The following is a 19235-nucleotide window of genomic DNA, read 5'->3' on the forward strand; positions in this document are numbered from 1 at the left end:
TACCAAATTAATTTGGACAAAACTCCTCCAGTGTCCCTTTCTACTACCCAAAGTCCTGTCTTCCCTAATGTTACATATTTTAGGTTATTTAGCATGTGGTCCAGCAAAGGACAAAACCCACAAGTGAATGGATGATTTTTATTGTTGATGAAAAACTAAACTTCATTATGAATGGTTTGTCAATATCCTAATTAAGAAGGTAGGCCCCTATTGTGTCTATCTCCAGCCAGCAGAGTCCACCCCCAATAGAGGGAACTAATTGTTTTAGGATTACTTCCTAGTTATTTTAGGTTTAGCCACCCTAAGCAGAAACACATATGTGAAATAGTACTAAACTTGTCTTTAGTTTGAAAGCTGCAATTCCTTTCTTTTCTTTCTTTTTCAGCATTAAACTAACCAACAAAGGGTAAAGGGTTGTTATCTTTTCCTTTTGAAGTAGTTTCACAACTATTACCTACTTTTAGGGTTTTATTTAGTATGTGGTCCAGGCCAGGAACATTGCCCACAAGTTCTAGTGATGATTTTCATTGTTGAAGAAAAAGAAGAACGACAGTTCATAATGAATATATAGTAGTACGTCAATATCCTAATTAAGGAGATAGGTCCATATTGTCTTTATCAAGAGTAACAATGAAAGTTGTCATAATTCAACACTCTTCTTTGAATTTGTTTTCCATTATGATGTATTAGTTACTTAGTAATTTTTCATTTATCTCCTTGGAATTTGGCTACTCTTATGTCAACAGTCCAACACAATTTTACGTTCTCCGAAAAAATAAAATAAAAATTAATGTTCTGTTTTTATTTTGATGACATTAATTTTCGGTGTCAGGAGTATACCAAACCAGATGGAGGTTTTCTTTACAAGATGGAAGAGATATAAGTTAGGCACAACAAAGGGATACTTAAGAACTGTTATTCCTTTTGCTATATGGTGGGCGTTGTGGAAGGAGCGAAACACAAGGATATTTAAAGATAGGCAAATAATTGTAGAGGTCAAGACATTAATTTTTTCATGGGCTTTGTCAACTAGAATTTTCATAGGGGTACCTTTCTCAGTCTTCTTGTTTTCTTGGGAGTCGGTGTTATCTAATATGTAAATTTCGACTTTTTGAGTGCTGTCTCGGCACAATAATCAATATATTACATCTTTCTCAAAAAAAATATATTTGCTAATGTGAGAATAGTCTTAAGTGAACAAAGATACATCAACAACTAACAATATATGTTTTTTTTGTCAAATCAGAAATTTCATTTATATGTAGGAATACATTTTACATGGTTTTGAAAGTTTTGATTCATTTGAGTACAACATGAGACATATAAAAGTAAATTACAATACGAGACTTACATAATTAAATTACAACATAAAGCCTAAATTACAACATAAAGCCTAAAGGAGTGCAACATTACCATAACAAATGAAAAAACCCTGAAAGTCACAAAATGAAAAGATCCTAAAGATCACAAATGAGAAGATCCTAAAGGTCTTAAACTTTATTATACTTAAATATATGTAGGAATTAACGATGAACCAAGACGAGGTTGTTGAGTGAATAAGATGTTGTCCTCCTGATTTAATAAGATGTTGTTAAGTCTTCTTTTTGGTGTTCTTTGTTTTTTCTTTTTTATTTTATTTTGAAAATACATTAATAGGAGGGGTAGTTATGGCATTTGTGTGAAAACAGGGGGTCATATTTGAATTTACAGAATTTTGGGGGCCATATTTGAAGCTGGTCACAAAGTAGGGGGCCAAATAGGAATCAACTCAGAAGAAAATCCTAAGTTGAAGTGTCAGATGGACAACCTTTTTGAAGTCTTTAAATAAAGTACTTGAAGAAAACTACCAAATCAAATGAAGTAAAGCGACTACTGATCTTGTCTTTCTCTATAATCTCATATTTGGGATTTACCCACAGATCTAATTTAGACTTCTCTTCAGACTGATAATCCTAGAAAAAGAAATAGGAAGGTCATAGAAGATCTGAACATGAAGAAGGAGATGAAAGGTTATAAAAAGAAATTCAAACCAAACTAATCCCCACCTGGATCAAAGTAGAAAAAAATTAGAATTCCTATTCAAAAGAAAGGGGATCCTGGTGAAGGGATCATTCCCTTCACCGTAGAGATTGAAGATGGTTACTGTTAGAGAGAAAAAAAATGAGAGATCGACAACTAACAATGCATGTTGTCTTCTTTCATTGCCAATTAATTTTTAATTAAAATACCACAAATATAAGACAATATAAGGTGAGACCTAGACGTGATATATAGACCCAAATGCAACAAGTGCTCCATGTAACCCCAAAAAAAATGTAACTGTTGTACTTGAAAGAATACCACGTGCATGGTGGTGCTTGAGGATCAGTGGGAGTCAGGATTTCATCTTATACATGGTTAAGCTTTAATTTCCACTGTAGCCAAAACATTTATCGAACAACCTCTACAACTAAGTTTTTACCTATGATGCATCTAATACATGTAAAAGTGTATTTGAAAATAATTTTTAGTGATAACATACACTCTTAACGGTGCATTTCACATTTATGTAAATTTTTTTACTAATAAAATTTAAACATGAATCATACGTCAACTAATATCAACTCATAATCAAACAACTAAGCATGAATCAAATAAACAAGGTCTAAGCATGAATCAAATAAACAAGGTTAACCGACAATTAGATGTCACCTAATTAACTAAATCTGAAGTTATCTAAGGTTCCAACAAAGCGAACCCTCCCCTTGACTACAACAACTAAGAAAAAAAGGAAGTAGAGAAAGATCGACAAAAAGGAAGAGAGAAAAATATAGTATAGGTGAGAGAAAGATACAGTGAAATAGAAAAAAAAATGTAAGAATGACAAAATTAAAATACAGCACAATAAGCACAAAATTGAAAATGACAAATATGGGCCAAAAATGAATCCTAGACACATATGAGTGCCAAAACAGAAGTTAATTTCAAATTAGGGGTAAAATTAGAATTTCTCTATAAATCGATGCCAAAAAGCACATTAACCCTTCTCAAACCTAAGCATGAAAAAGTTAAATGAAGACAGAAAAATATTGTATAGCCGAGAGAAAGATAAAGTGAAAGAGAAAAAAATGTAAGAATAACAAAAGTAAACTGCAACACAATAAGGACAAAATTGAACAAGAAAAATATGGACCAAAAATGAATATTGGACACACATAAGTGTCAAACCGCAAGTTGATTTCAAATTAGGGGTGAAATTAGGATCTCTCTACCAATTGAAAGCGAAAGAGCGAATTAACCCTTCCCAGAACTAAGCATGGAGGGAAAAATAGGTGAGAGAAAGATAAAGCGAAAGAGATAAAAAAAAATGTAACAATGACAAAATAAAAATACAAACAAAATTGAAAAAGAAAAACATGGGTCAAAAATGAATCTTGGACACACATGAGTGCCAAAACAGAAGTTGATTTCAAATTAGAGGTAAAATGAGGATTCTCTATAAATTGAGAGCGAACAAGGGAATTAACTCTTCTCAAAACTAAGCATGGAAAAGTGAAATGAGGAGAGAAAAATATATTATAGGTGAGAGAAGGATAAAGTGAAAGAGAGAAAAAAAATATAAGAATTTCAAAATTAAAAAAAGTTGGCCAAAACTCCCTAAGGGTATCACTTGATCTCCATGATGCCGAACAATAAAAATCCTAAAAAGAAGGTCGTCAACATTTACCAAATAAATTTCAAGCTCTAAAAGTTATTTTTTTATTCTATTAAAAACTTTGAAAATTTCTACAAATAATCGGGAGCTACGCCCCCAGACCCCGTCAAAAAATATCTAATATAGAATGAGTTCTTGTACATTGAAGTTTATGCAAATAAGTCCAAAATAATTTTAAGTATTTTTCATCTAAGTTACAAAAGGTTTCCAAAGTTTTGCAAGAGTTTGCAACAAGTTTGTAGTGATTTGCAATGAGTTCGCACTGCTTTTCAATGAGTTTGCTATGCTTTTTAAACAATTTGCAATACACAATGAGTTTGAACTGTTTTGCAAACAGTTTGTAATGAGTTTGTAATGAGTTTGCAATGCTTTGCGATGAGTTTGAGAATAGTCCTAAAAAGACTACTCTCATAACCAATAATACAATATTATCTTGATACTCTTCACATATCGTCATTTGGTTTTGAATAATAGCAACATCTAACCGCTCCTTTATGCTTTTTGTTTCGAACATATATTAATGTACGATAACAAAAGATGTTGCTTAAATTTTGTAGTTGACAAGATTGATTGTGTTTTTGATGAGTAGTTGATGAGGCGTGGCTGTATGAAGTCCCGATAAACTTTTTTGATTCCTCATTAATTAATGTACATCAGTCTTTCCCGAATAGCATCTCTATATGTATACCAATGTGGTCATACTAAAAATTTACTTTTATAGATGATATGTCCACTGCCAACAATATTATTGAAATGTGGTCACCCTTGCAAATTCACAAGTCAACCCTAAGCATAGTAGTACCGACAACTTCACTACTATTCACATTAATGCCCTTAATGCCCACCTCACCAACCAGAATGTGACCCACATTTTTCAGGTGATGGAGACCCAAATATTTATTAGCTTCACAGTATTTTTTTTTTTTTTTTGGAAGAAGCAAAATACTATCATTCATGAAGAAAATAAAAGCAAAGGTGGAAGCCAAGATAGCTAGTCAGCCCATGCATACAACAAACCAAAAACAATTATCATCTACAAAAGGCTCAAAGCCTACATATGCATCCCAATCTCTAATTAATTGACTAAACAAAGTGTTCTTAAAACAATTTTGGGAAGAAGTCCAGTAGTAAATGAGACTCGTAACTGAAACAATGACATTCTCCAATGATTCTTCTTTCTCACACTTTGTATTCAATACTCTGTTATTCCTTTCAAGCCATATCGACCAAATTATGATGGGGGGATACATAGATTAATAAAGGACTTTCCGTCTGATATCTTATGTTGCTTCTAATACAAAATAAGATGAGAGATTGAGATGGAATTGTTAAGGAGATTGGAGTTTAAGTAGATAATTTCCCAAACCTTAGCTGTCAAGGCTTTACAGTATTTAGAGGTTTAGTTAAAGAATGTCCATCAAGCTTAGTTAACACTTAACATCATGAACAATTCTTTTGCTAGAAACTTCAAATATTTTATGAAAAGTTAGGAGATGGTCCACTTCAAAATTCCTAAAATATTTTAAAATTAATATTGATGCCTCATTTTAAAAAAGTAGTGACAAAATAGGTATCCGTTCCTTCATCAAAAAAAAAAAAAAAAAATAGGTATTGGTTTATAATTTTTTATTGTAACTCAAAATATTCTAGACTCCGCCGATATCGTCTCGAGCCACGAACAGTGAAGGAAAGCCAAAGCAATGCTTGAAGGTATTTACTGAATCCAATCTCTCAAGATAGACTAGTTAATAATAGAAGACCATAACTAGGCCATCATACGCCATCTTCAGGGGAGATCATCTGGATGGTTTCCAAACAAATTCGAGCAAATGGGATTTCGCGTGATGTGCTAGCAAACAAGAGGACACGGAACAACCTATTACCGTAGATCGCAAAGTGTCTAATAGAGCTCCAAAGAACTCAATAGGTGCAACGCACGCTCCTACATCCGGCGCCCATTGAGCCGAGCACCGCACCTTGCTTAGATGGCCGTGAATTGGCAAAGAGCACCTCATGGAGCGCATCCCAGTGCTTCGTGATGTAAGTTTCCTTCCGTACACCCTATTCGTGCGTCAATCCAGAGCATCCAGACTCGCGCATTTTCAATTCAACGACTATGATGGCTGCCGCAACTTGGCTCCCATGATCCCGACTCTCCAATAGCTCGCAGACTTTGAACCCTAACAGAGATAATTAATTCTATTTCTTCTCTCATTTTAATCCTAAAAACCCTACCCAACTCCTATAAAAGGACATTTAATGTCAATCATTTGGACTAGACTTAAAATACCTCTCATTCTTACTCGTTTTTTGGACTAGACTCAAAACCCGTCTCATTTTTACCCTTTTCTTCTTACCCCTTTCTTCTTATCTCTTTCCCTTTTCTTCTTCTATTTTCACCCTGTTTCCTTTCTTTCACCTTCATCATATAATTTCTTATTTTACCAATTTAATTTCTTCTCTTCTTGTCTCCATAATTTTTTCCCTCATCCACCCCCCTAATTTCTTCTTTATCTCAATTTCTACCCCAATCTCTTTCATCTTTCTCATTTCTTCTCTAAATTTCTTTTTTTCTCATTTCTTTTGTAAATCTCGTTTCTCTCACCTTCTCAAACAACTAAAAAGGGTTGTTACTTGGGGTTCTTGGGATTGTTCTTGGAGCAATCTTGGACATCAACATGGAGGCATATAGAGCTACAGATTTTGATCTCTTTTGATGTTTTCTGTTCCATATTCTTTTTTTGTATTTTTATTTATTTGTAATTTCAATGGATAGTTCTATAGTTTCCATGTATAACTAATCTTACTATCTAGGATTGGCGATGAAACTCATATTTGATCTTTTTTAGACACGTGTTATATGGATTTGATTTTCTTTTCATTATTTATACTTCATGGATTAATATTTCATGCTTTTATTCTATTATTTGATGGAGTATGCTTATTAGTTGATAAATAATAGTTTGTCAAATTTTCCCGTATGCGGGTAATCACCCTTTTGGTTTAGTTTAAAAGTTGTAGAAAACGATTTTTCACGAAACCCTAAAAGTACTTTTGAGTTGAAAATCTGACTTTTCATGTTTTGGAAAAGCACTTCATTGACATCCGTTTGTGAAGACCTTTCACTACCCTATCTCGATACATTGTAACAGTGAGATATGGCGCTTTCTTTCACGACACCCTTCTTTCATCCATTGCACCAAATATAAGAGGTGATAAAAACATTACGTGAGGCTTATGGCCTAAATAAAGCATCCCAATTCCTGATGTATTGGCTGAAAGCAGTCGATTTGCTCCTTAGTTGATTAGTTTTCCAATAGAGTATTAGACTCTTTACGTGGATGATGATATTATTCATGGTAACTTCTTTATCATGGTCCTTCTCCACAGTTTATTACGCTCAAACCATATGGCCCATATAATTACATGAGGGTGCAAAAGGTGAAGGAAGGACTTCCAATATGTAACCTTCTTTGGTGTCCATTCTCTCAATAGTTAGGAGATTGATTGTGTATTGTTATAATAATAGGGCCTAAAGCTTCTCTAATCATACAAGTGAATGGGACCTCTACAAAAAGGTGTATGATTAACAAATGGTCTTCCACAAAGCACATCTGTTTGGAGTTGTGGAGCCTCTTCTAATGATCTTGTCCGTGTTTGGAGCAACTTCATGGATGATAGCTTGGAGAAGAAAGGAGATTTTTGAAGGATTACATTTGGTTCAAATCCAACTTGAAACTGGTTGTTGTGAAAGCGCAACTTGATGTTCTAGCTCTGGATATAATGATTTGATTGAGAATTCATGGTTAGAAAGCAACCACTTACGAGAGTCAATTGAGGAATCAAGGGAGGATGAAACTTTTGAGGAGAACAATTAGGAGAACAATCTCTAAGTTTTAATTCGACGAGAAATGTGAAGATTCCATGAATCATCGACAAATACACCACCCAAACGATCCTCCATCGATGCAAATTTCTTTTAGGTGGCCTCCATGATATTTGGAATCTAGACTTCAAAAATCAACACGCCCAGCCATCCAACAAAAAGCTAATTTGCCTGATTTTGTTGATCTCTATTTTGATTTTCTAAATCGTAATAGTTTAGTCATTTGTCCCTTCTGGGGGTTTTAGTCTTTTGCATTTATTATTTATTTATGTGTTTGTCACTGCTCTTCTAAGTTGTAACCTAACTTCAATCTAATGAAACTCTAGCCTCCATTAATGGTTTATCGCTCTTCTTCAGTCTTATTGTTTGTTCATTAATAGTATTTGGTAGTAATCTTCACACGCAAATATTATTCAAAATTTATCTTTTTTTTTTCCTTTTCCCTTTCTTTTACTTTTTTTTGGTGGTAAAAAAATAACATATTGTTGACCATATCCCAACTGAAAATGTAACTTGAAACTCTATAGTTCTTTAATGACAGTGAACCGGTGGGACTCGGTTAGAGTCTCACCCAAGTAACAATCTTGGGAATATCCTTTGAGATACTCTTACATTTCTTGTATATCAAGTCTTTCCTTTATGTACATCCCTTATTATGTAAAGTTTTCATTGGCTGGGTGTCCTGACACTCGTCGCTCCACTACAGGTTTTTCTATTTTTCTGGGCTCAAATTTAATTGCTTGGAGTGCGAAGAAGCAGCCCACAGTCTCTCGCTCGAGTTCTGAAGTTGAATATCGAGTTGTTGCTGCTACGGCTGCTGACTTGACGTGGATAGGTTTTGTTCTCATGGAACTTGGTATCTCAGTAATTTCACCTGCTCGAATTTTCTGTGACAACAAAAGTGCGATTCAGATGACTGCAAACCCGGTGTTTCATGCCAAATCTAAGCACATTGCTTTGGATTACCACTTCGTTAGAGAAAAGATGGCGGATGGTTCTCTTCTTATCAAGTTTGTTCCGTCACAGGATCAGTTGGCCGACATTCTCACCAAAAGTCTCTCTCATTGGCATTTCTTGGATCTTTGTTCCAAATTGAATCTCCGCTCCAGTCCAGCGTTCAATTTGCGGGAGGGTAATGACAGTGAACCGGTTGGACTCGGTTAGAGTCTCACCCAAGTAACAATCTTGGGAATATCCTCTGAGATATTCTTACATTTCTTGTATATCATGTCTTTCTTTTATGTATATCCCTTATTATGTAAAGTTTCCGCTTAGTTGTAAACCCTAGTAGTATAAATGTAATACAAGGGATCGGTATACAACCATCCTAATTTACCGTATCTATTGAATTGTTTCATTCTTGATCCAAGGCTGGCAGCAACTCCAATTGTAAATACTAGATTCCATTTTCATGATTTGGTTCATCAAATTTAGGTTCTTCAATAGATCTTCTCCTAGCAGTCATTGGTTCTTATCTGACCAAATATTCCACATTCCAATCCATAACAAGGGAAGCAAAGGAAGTTTAAGCACCCCGTCGAGGAGGCAATTGAAGTGTTGAATTTGTATTTCTAACACTCAATTTTTGCACTTTTATTATGTTTCTCTTTGCACTTCAAAGTCCCGTTCTTCTTGCTTCTCTAGGGCCAATAACATATCATCCATCCACACTACAAAAAGGATTATCGTTCGCGTGACTTGTTCTAGAGTCAAACTCAATTACAAAAACTAAATTAAAGTTGGAATAGACAACTCACTAGCTTATAATTCTTGTATAATTTTGAATGGAAACAAAAGAAATTAGTTAGTTATGTGATTAATTTGAATCCAATAGAAAAATCAGGTATTGTCATCAGGTGTAAATCTCCATTTAATTCTCTTAATTATCTGTTCCTACCACATATGATCTTAGATATTTTTCTTGCTTTATCATTCATTGGAAATTTATAAATGGAACAGGAGAATGTTAGATAAAGGAAACATCACTAAATTCTACCATACCACAATTAATATTGGATCGTGTCACTAATTGGGATGTCACTGTGTGTTTGTAGTCATTTTCTATATTGATGGTAGTCTCAATTATTTCACTATGTAATAATTGCTTTTGGTATCTTTTATAGTTGTCTTCTTTTGACTTCGAAGTTATTGTCAGAAGTATCTTGAATAGGAAACAATATCCAATCTAGTTTGCGATCTGTGACAAATTTTGTTGGTCCAGTTCATTTAGCTTATGCATGCCCTAGTTATCAATATAAAGGGTGTCCATGTACTTTTGGAATTAGAAAGAGAGACGATGAGACAGTGAAATTAGGATTTTCCACTATGCTATATAAATTGAAATTCTAGATATATTTTTGTAACTTATTATTCATTCATAGTGGAAATCACTGCGCCATTGTTTGCCGTGGAGTAGGTCTAATAAACTTAACCACGTAAATCTTTACTTGTGATTATTTACTTTTCTTTATTGTTTTTCTTGGTTTTTGTTCTTTATTATAACAATTATTGTAAGACCTGCTTAACCTAGGTAAGATCGGTTCAGGATCATGGGATCCTTTTCTATCAGATAGGAAGGGTTGTTGCACAAAATGTACTTCTAAGTCATTGCCCCATAGATCCTATATCTATCTATATGAAGAAGAAATCATGTAAAGAAGGGGGTTCTTATCTGTACAAACGGTGCTTTGAGTTTGAAACGAGCATGAAGAAATTAACGATACTTCTTTATCTTTTCAGTTATTCTGTCGGATCGGTTGCTCAAGATCTTTGGTCTCTAGTCTCTACCCTGACGCCTGACCCAATGAAAAACATTGGATCACTTCTTATAGATTCGTTAAGAATGATTCTGATCTAGTTCATGGTCTATTAGAAGTAGACCGTTTCCAATAATAAAACAAAACTAAGTTGTGTGATTGTTTGTAAAAGCGAGAGGAGATGTTTAATTTTACAACCCATGAAATAATTATTCATTATGGAAACATTAGTTGAAGTAATGTAAACAATAAAAGAGGACTAAAGGGGGTGAACTACTTAGCTAGGTTTGTTATTTTGAGACAAAATATTACATAAAGAAACCTAAATTCCTGTCATTCACTTTGTGAAGAGATTCCAAGTTTTGAGACTACCCCAAACCAATTATACAACTCCCAATTTTATAGGGCTCATGTAGTCAACAATGCTCAATATTTTAAGAGAGAAATTGGAACAAGCAATCATTTGAAATCCTTAAAATAATGGTTCTCCTGTTGTTTCATCAAAGAGCCATTTCTCAAGTGAAGAGAATGGAGGTTGTTGGGTTTCCAATAATCCTGGATGATGATCCTCATTCTGATCTTCTGAGAGCAAATTGATTTTTCCCTCAATTGTAGTAGTTTGATGAATTTCAGACTCATAAAGTGTTGAATCTGAAGATGACTTCTCCCACTCTGTGTTACTTATATTTGCAAATCTCAAGAGGGATTCAAACTCATCATGTGAGATAAGATGATCACAACTTTCATTTTCATCTTCAACTTTCTTAATAACATCCGGGCGATCGCTCACTTGTGAAGCTTTAACGACTAAGTCTTGATCTTTTTTCTCATCGATGCTGTCGTTGCTACTACAACTATGGCTACAACTACTTCCATGGTGGTACATTTTCTCTTCATTATGGTTGTGATCATTGTCGTCCTCATCGCCTTCTTGCTTTGACCTAATCAGAGTGGTACCACTAACTTTTGGAGATGGTTTCACCCAACTTGTTAAGAGTCTTGAAATGTTTTCAGTACTTGAAGCATAAGTACTACTACTACTACTAGAATAGCTATTAGTTAACTTTGGTATACTCATACTTGAAGAAATTTGATATATATCAAAGTTCCTTCTCTCACTGTAGCTACTAGTACTACTACCACTCTTGTTAAGAAACTGGAAAGTTGTTGATGATCCCAAATGGGGTTGAAGAACTGACTGAAACTTTTTAAGTTTTTTCTTCAAATGAGTATTCCAGTAGTTCTTTATATCGTTATCTGTTCTCTGAGGAAGGTAAGCAGCTATTGCAGCCCATCTGGATTCAAAATCATCAAAATGTATGTTAAACAAAGAGAAAATGATCAACAAATAATTATACCCAGACTAGGGTTTGACTTTTTTTTTGGAAACAGTAAGATTCGAACTCTGATCGACTAAAGTAACCTTCAGAAGTACAATAAACTTCAAATGTTTCATAACAATGGGAATAGAGTAGCTAGGGTTTTGAGACTTACTTGTTACCCAATAAACCTTGTAGACTGATTATAGTCTTTTCTTCAAGTTCAGTGAAGTTCCCACGCTTGATCCCTGGTCTTAAGTAATTGGTCCATCTTAATCTGCAACTTTTACTGCATCTAAGTAACCCTAGAGAAAAGGAATCAAGATTGACCAATCAGCTTATAGCATTAAACAAAACAACAAAATAAAATATAAAACCCTAAGATATGGGTGTTTGTTTTTTTTAATAAGCATCTGAATGGAAGAAAAAAAACACATAATTATTGGTAAAGAAGAAAGAGAAAAAATTAGGGTTTGTATATATACCAGTATTTGTAGGGACTGATCTCCAGTTTCCTGGTCCATGGTCTTGGATGTAAGAAGCTAAGATGAGATCTTCTTCAGGAGTCCAAGGTCCTTTCTTGATTCCAACTTTATCACAGCATGGAGGTCTGCCCATGGCTTCCTTCCCTTCACTTATCTTATCTTCTCTTTTTTCTCTCCACTTCTCTCTCTGTCTCTGTCTCTCTCTCTCTCTTTAACTCATACTACTACTCTGAACTAGACATCAATACACATGTGATCACTCATATATACAACATAACATTGAGAGTGAAAGAAGGGAATGAGAGAGATAGAGATAGAGAGTATAGCTATTTTGACCCTTTGATGATCTGATCTACCACTCTGACTCTCATAACTTTTCTCTTTGAAGAAACTTTAAGACAAGCAACATTTCACTCCTACCTATTAGTGTAGTTGTTAAGGGAAATGATAGAGTGCCCAGCAATTTTGCCCATTAAATTGCCCAACTTTCCTTATTTAGAAATAAAAGCGGTCCTCACCGTAGTCAAACTTTGAAAAATCCTTGTCTTTTAGTGATTCCACATCGGCTGGGCAATTTAATGGGCTAAAAACTGGGCACTCTAGCATCTCCCAGTTGTTAAAAGGAAGAGAGAGAGAGAGAGAGAGAGAGAGATGTGATGATAAAAAGTATTGTAATTGGTAGATGGATCAGCATTCATTTGTGTAATCTAGTTGTTTTCTTTTTGAGTTCATATGGACCAGCATTTGTTTCTCAAAAAGTTGTGAGACTTGATATGTTTAGATTTGAAGTAGTAATGGCTATTAAATTCCTCTGTGTTGATGGGTCTTGTTTGGTTTGATAATTAAACTTTCATATTTACTTTTAATAATGAACTATTACTCCATATTCATGAATCATGGATACGCGTAATCAAGGGGCGGAGCTAGGATTTGAAATCACACTTGGATAGCCTAAAATTTCAATAAAACAAACGGCAGAAAAGAAAATTTTGTCCAAAAGAAGGAAAAAAATAGGCAAAAAAAGTGCTTTGAAGCCTAAACTTCATGTGTGTGGAGGTGAATGCTTTACCACTAAGCTATATCTTGCTAGTTGTTTATGCATTGTGAGGCGCTGTACATTTTTATATCCCTGGTTGCCTTAATAGTTGCTTTTACCTTAGTGAGCCATTTTAGAAATTCTATCCCTGGTTGCAGTCAGGGATAGTCTCCACTAAGATCCGCCCATGCGCGTAATGCTACAATCATTAACAGTTCGATAAATTATCTCACTGAGTTTATAAATATCTCGATCTTTATTTTCTCTTATAATAAAATCATTGAGATTTTTATACCACATCTCAACTAAAATGGTTAAAACAGGACAACTCAGGTTTTGAGTCAAATTCTGAGTAAGACTTTTAGTGAAAAAAATAATATTTCTCTACGACAGTATATATTCCTTAAGACAATAATCGATCAATCATTCGTTTTGTATTTATTATTATTCCTTCCAAAGGCATCTTTTAATTACTTAAAGTCATGAACTGATCTTATCATTTACCACTTTTTTTTTTCACCCCCAAATACTATTTTTAGTGAGACATGATGAGTTTTTGATACTCATGGAAAACTAGAAAGAAAGTGTAAAGACTTACACTTTTGGAGCAGATAGAGTTAATGTTCATAATGCCTACAGGTAAACTATACTATGAAAGGTAAGATTTCCCTCAAAGAAATGGTAAATTTAAAAGTGAGAATAATTTGGTGCCGCACCTCCTCGAACCCCAAAAAAAATTAATTAGTGGTAGTTAGGGAGATTATACTGCAATTATAGAATAAGGGTGGTATCAAACAACAAATTAGAGACAGTCTAGATGGTCTTGTTCTTGGTTTAACAAGCAGTCTTGCGTTCGTACTGTAATTATAGAATGAGGGAGATATCAAACAACAAATTAGAGGCAGTCTAGATGGTCTTGTTCTTGGTTTAACAAGCAATCTGGCGTTTATAGTGTAATTATAGAATAAAGGAGGTATCAAACAACAAAGTAGAGGCAGTCTAGTTGGTCTTGTTCTTGGTTTAACAAGCAGTTTGGCGTTTATACTGTAATTATAGAATAAGGGAGGTATCAATCAACAAATTTAAAGGCACATATGTTAGTTATTTTGTCCCAAATTACCAGTGATCAAACGGGTAATGGTTTCTTTAAGTTCTTTCTATTTGAATATCAACAAAATTTACACATATGTTAGTTATTTTGTCCCTGAGTTACAATTCAAATATAGAGATGAAACTAATATAATAATTACTGAATTGTTAATTACTGTATTTGTAAAAATTATTATTTTTTTGGTATGTAACTTCGCATCCCCTGGGTCGGAATCCCGTATCCGTCCCTCACTATAAACCTCTTAAATCGGTTGTCGGCCGACCAAGATTGAATTCCAATCTTGAGAATTCTAGTTACATTATTCTAAATTTTCAGATTAAGATATAATTGTCTTCAAGAAAACAAAGCAGAGGTTTTCCATATATGATGCTATTAAAATAATTGGCCGTCACTTTGGGGAAGCAAAAACATTTCTTTTAAGTACAAAATTTTAAAGAGAAGTTGTGGACATTGTCAAATTTGTAGGATACAACATAAATTGATCAAGCTCAGTGAGATGTTCGGGTTCCGTTTCTGACCGAAGTCCAGTGATATTGTCAAATTTACGACTGATCAAAATTGTCTCGACACTTGTACACTGAGAGTCTGAGACAACTATAAAAATCCAGACTAGAGACACACTTTCAATACCATATGGTACGGTTAAAACACATATCCAACGATTTGATATGAATTTTGTTGTGTGAACAAAGAAAATGTAATATGAATCCGCAAGACTAACATGCCTACCTTGCAGCAAAAGAAAAAAAAAAGAGTAACATGCCTACAGGGTTCGTACAGTATATAGAAAAGCAGCCTGTCTGTGCATATAGACCCCTTGATTTGATTATGCCAGCTCAGTAAAAGAAATCAATGAGGTAAGTAATGAATGTCTGTTAATTGGGACGGTAGACTCACCGTACAATTAATAAAGGTGGATGCATGGGATACTTGGAGTTAATTTTTATTGAGGGAATTTTCAACGGGACACTCAAATTCCATCACTTAACGGGGTGTAGTCATTCGTGACTTTGATTGACATTCATAGACATGTACATTTTCATTAGCAATGTAGAGTTCACGGACTTTCACGAATTCTCAATATCATTTTAATGACATCTCTATTGGCATTGTATAATCCTTCATAGATTTTCATTGACATTTCCATTGACATTGTACGGACTTTCATGAATTTCATATCTATGTTAGAAAGTGTAATATATTGTGATAAATAGATTAATAACTAATATGGTATTGTTAAGGGCCACGTGGTGGGGGCGCCGACCGTGCGCCCGCACAGGACCCCCACCACAAGGGGCATATATGCAAAAGTTCTTTATAAACTTATTGTATATCAAAGACCAAACTTCACATATGAAACATGGCAGGTCACACATTGTACATGGTAAAGATCAAAACATGAGAAACTCAATTTTCCACTTTCTTTATGAATACTAACATTTGCTTCTAATTTTAATAACTTCATCAAAATATTGTATTTCTTTTCATGATAAAAGATCGATTTGTTCATCAAATTCTTTTGACGGGGGCATAATAAAAACCTATCTTTGAAAATAGTTTCCGTTCTATGAATTCTGAACAATACTACGTGGAAATAAAAGCTTCTTCAAATTAAAAAATGTGGAGAAATGTTAGACTAATTTGTGGCAGCGTTTATTACTCCATTTGATTTTTTTATCACAAAAATTACTCTAAAATTCTTAGTTATTACCTTAGCCGTAAAAAAATAGGGTTACTTCTTTTTTGATCCTCTACTTTGTGATCAGCTTCCTTTTTGGCCCCCTATTTTTTGTAATTTCAAATTTGGCCTCATTTTTTTAATTTTTTCAATTAACTTTAATGATTGACATTTTTGTTACCACAATTACCCTTCTTATAACAATTTTATAAAATCAAAATTGACCCCTTTTGAATATGGGCTCATTCCCAAATAAATATTAACTTCGTAAGAATTAGTTTGGAGGCAAAATGAAATTATATCTCAAAAATTTTAAAAGCACCACCTCATGTCTCTCTCATCCATTTCATCACCTCCACTTCATCTCTCACCACCTCGTCATCTTCTCCGGCGAAAGTCGTCGGCCAGTCAAATTTTTCGGCGACCTCAAACTAAAAAAAGTCAAATTTTTTTTTCCAATCTCTTCTTCGCAATCTTCCTGTTCTTCCTCTCTTCTTTTTCTCTATCTTCTCTCTTTCTCAACTATTTCTGTCTCTAAATAGCTCCGGTGAAGGGGTTTCCTTTCACCGGATCTGGTTTCAAATAGTCAGATTTCGATCTGGTTAAACAAGACAGAGATGTAGTTTCTGTAGGATTTTGTATGTATTTAATACATATAATCATCTAACTAGTGTTGTAAGCAGAATCTCAAACATCATATGTTTAACACTAATTAATCAGGATCGCATACATGAACTAATAATGAACTACAAACTGAAAGTAGAATACCTGGATTCGCTTTCCCACGAACTAGATTCCAATGACTTTATGCCGAAGAAGATGAGAACTCCAATTGTCGCTTCTCTACTTGAGACACCCTAGTAAATAACTTGATCTCCCTTCTTTGTTGTCTGCTAGAACTCCATGGAAGGTTGAGAAGAAGAACCATTCTTCTTTTGACTCCATAGGTAGATTGGGAGCTTTTTCTCTAAAACTCTATCTCTCCACTTAGCTGTATATTGTGAGAGAGATGAAGTTTCTCCTGAGAACCCTTTTTCTGAGCTCTAATGACCCTTATATAGAGAAACCCTAATAGGAGTCTCACTCAAATTAAGTTTCAATAAGAGTCTCAGAAAAAGATAAACACCCGAATTTCCTTTAATACCCTTTTAAGGGAAATTAGGGTTTCCCCTTTAATTATGGTGTGGCTGGCCACTTAAGCCCATTAGTGGGCTTACCCTGGCCGACCCAACCACCTTATATGACCGGTCCTGACCATTCCCTTACCGCACTTGGTCAGGACACCCTATAAGTGGGTTTTACCACTTTTCGGGCTTCTTTTTCGAGCCCGATTCTTTCTATCTTTTTGACACTATCAGATTGGATCATATCCATCTATAGGCAAGTTCCCATGAGTCAACTCTCTCCGATCAAGCTACCACTCTTTTGTGTAACCTATTGTAGAATCCGGTCTATGTTAGCGCGGATTACCGTAGTAACCCGACGATCGTAAGCGGCTTCTAGCTAAGCATTACAACCCCTAATTGGACCGGACTAGATTATCTTCCGGGTAAAATCATCGTTATCCTAACTGACAAATTGACGCATTGCCGTCTTGGTCGAACGACATCTCATTCAGACCGAAGGACTATATCCTTCAGTTTCAAATACTAGATTTTGGTCTGGTTAAACCAGACCAGGATTTTGGTCGGGACCTTCAGGGTCTGGTTGCTCCTGCGAAAGAAAGCCTCTTCACCACAGCTATTTAGAAAAAGGGAGAGTAGAGAAATAGAGAAAGAGAGAAGAAAGAGAAAAAAAAAGAGAAGAAGAACAAGGAAGATAGAAAAAAAGAAGATATCAGAACAAAAAAAAATTTGTTTTTTTTAATTTGAAGGTCGCCGAAAAATTTGACCACCCGACGACCTTCGCCGGAGAAGATGATGAGGGTGCGAGAGTGATGAGTTGACAAGAGAGATGAGGTGGAGATGATGAAGTGGATGAGAGAGAGATGAGGTGGTGCTTTTAAAAATTTTGAGATATAATTTCATTTTGGCCCCAAACTTATTCTAACAAAGTTAAAATTTATTTGGGAATGAGCCCATATTCAAAAGGCGGTCAATTTTGAATTTATAATATTGTTTTGTAAGAAGGGTAATTTTGGTAACAAAAATAAAAACCGTTAAAGTTAACTGACGAAATTAAATAAAGGGGGTTGTAGACGGTAACGTAGATATTCGCGGAATAAACACAAGGCACGTGGCGCCTTGGCGGTTGTGGATCATGCACTAACTTTCAAATTGTAGGATGTCCCCATACGCGTAGGTAGTTACCGCATGACACGTGTTACATCGAAGCGAGTATGGATTTAGCGGCTAGAGGTTGGGTGTGTGGGTAATAATTCGGACTGCTGTCGGATTATTACAAGTCTCGCCCACTCGGTGGACAACCAACCCACTTTCGGGCTTCGCGGATTTTATCTTTAAAAGCGAACGAACCTTGAATTTTAATGGCACCTCATTAGACGGATATTTACCCATACATGGGCCAAATTTGAAATTACGAAAAACAGAGAGTCAAAAAAGAAGTTGGTCATCACAAAGTAAGGGTCCAAAAAGGAAATAACTCTATAAAAAATATTTCATCAAGTTCGTTCAAAACAGTCCCAATCAAATTTTAACACGGGGCTCCTAAATTATCAGCCACGACCCTGTATTTTGATATATATTATATCATATAAAATATATTACTATAATATCATTGTTTATTTTTTGACGTGGACCTTAAGTCATTGCATCAACACAATGTGGATACATCATGAATAAATACACTTTTTTATATATCTAAAAAAAAGGTTTATATATTAATTTATAATCCCAATTAAATAATGATTATTAGCTTTTAATATTATATAATGTATATGTAATTATGTATACTTAAACTATGTATACATGCGCACGGACACAGATATATAATTATTTATACCTAAATCAAGATCGGTTGATCGCTTTTGACATATCAAGATAGATTTTCGAAAATGTCAAAATATTTTTGAAACATCACTAAAAAGTATCATTTCAAGTAATAATAATAATACAAATAATTATTATTATTTTTAATTACGATTGTTGGTATTGATTATAAATTAAAGTAGAAGCCACCAAAATGTCAATGAAAGTCCAAGTCTACCAAAGTCCATAGATTTCCCAATGTCATTGACATTCACGGACTTTGAAATGTCTTGATTGAATGCCACAGACATTCGTGGACTTTAGAATGTCATCCAAAGGCATC

General features: G+C 34.5%; 1 protein-coding gene across 1 annotated transcript; it reads right to left on the minus strand.

The window, feature by feature from the left end:
* Positions 1-10525: 10525 nt before the first annotated feature.
* LOC147558869 (transcription factor MYB60-like) lies at positions 10526-12524 on the minus strand. The gene is made up of 3 exons (XM_086660593.1): positions 12141-12524; positions 11831-11960; positions 10526-11631 (listed from the first exon to the last, which is right to left on the minus strand). The coding sequence occupies exons 1-3, from the start codon at positions 12271-12273 to the stop codon at positions 10809-10811; spliced, it is 1086 nt and encodes a 361-aa protein (XP_086516719.1). The 5' UTR covers positions 12274-12524; the 3' UTR covers positions 10526-10808.
* Between the last annotated feature and the right edge of the window lie 6711 nt (positions 12525-19235).

This window comes from Eschscholzia californica, unplaced genomic scaffold (genome assembly GCF_041429995.1).
Source record: "Eschscholzia californica isolate CP2 unplaced genomic scaffold, dmEscCali1.0.p SCAF_2, whole genome shotgun sequence".
Taxonomy (NCBI): Eukaryota; Viridiplantae; Streptophyta; class Magnoliopsida; order Ranunculales; family Papaveraceae; genus Eschscholzia; species Eschscholzia californica.

Coding starts and splice junctions, on each gene's coding strand:
- LOC147558869 (XM_086660593.1), bottom strand. CDS start 12,273: ATGGGCAGACCTCCATGCTGTGATAAAGTTGGAATCAAGAAAGGACCT. Junction 11,961..12,140: donor ATCAGTCCCTACAAATACTG/GTATATATACAA, acceptor CCTTTTCTCTAG/GGTTACTTAGATGCAGTAAA. Junction 11,632..11,830: donor CAAGGTTTATTGGGTAACAA/GTAAGTCTCAAA, acceptor TTTTGAATCCAG/ATGGGCTGCAATAGCTGCTT.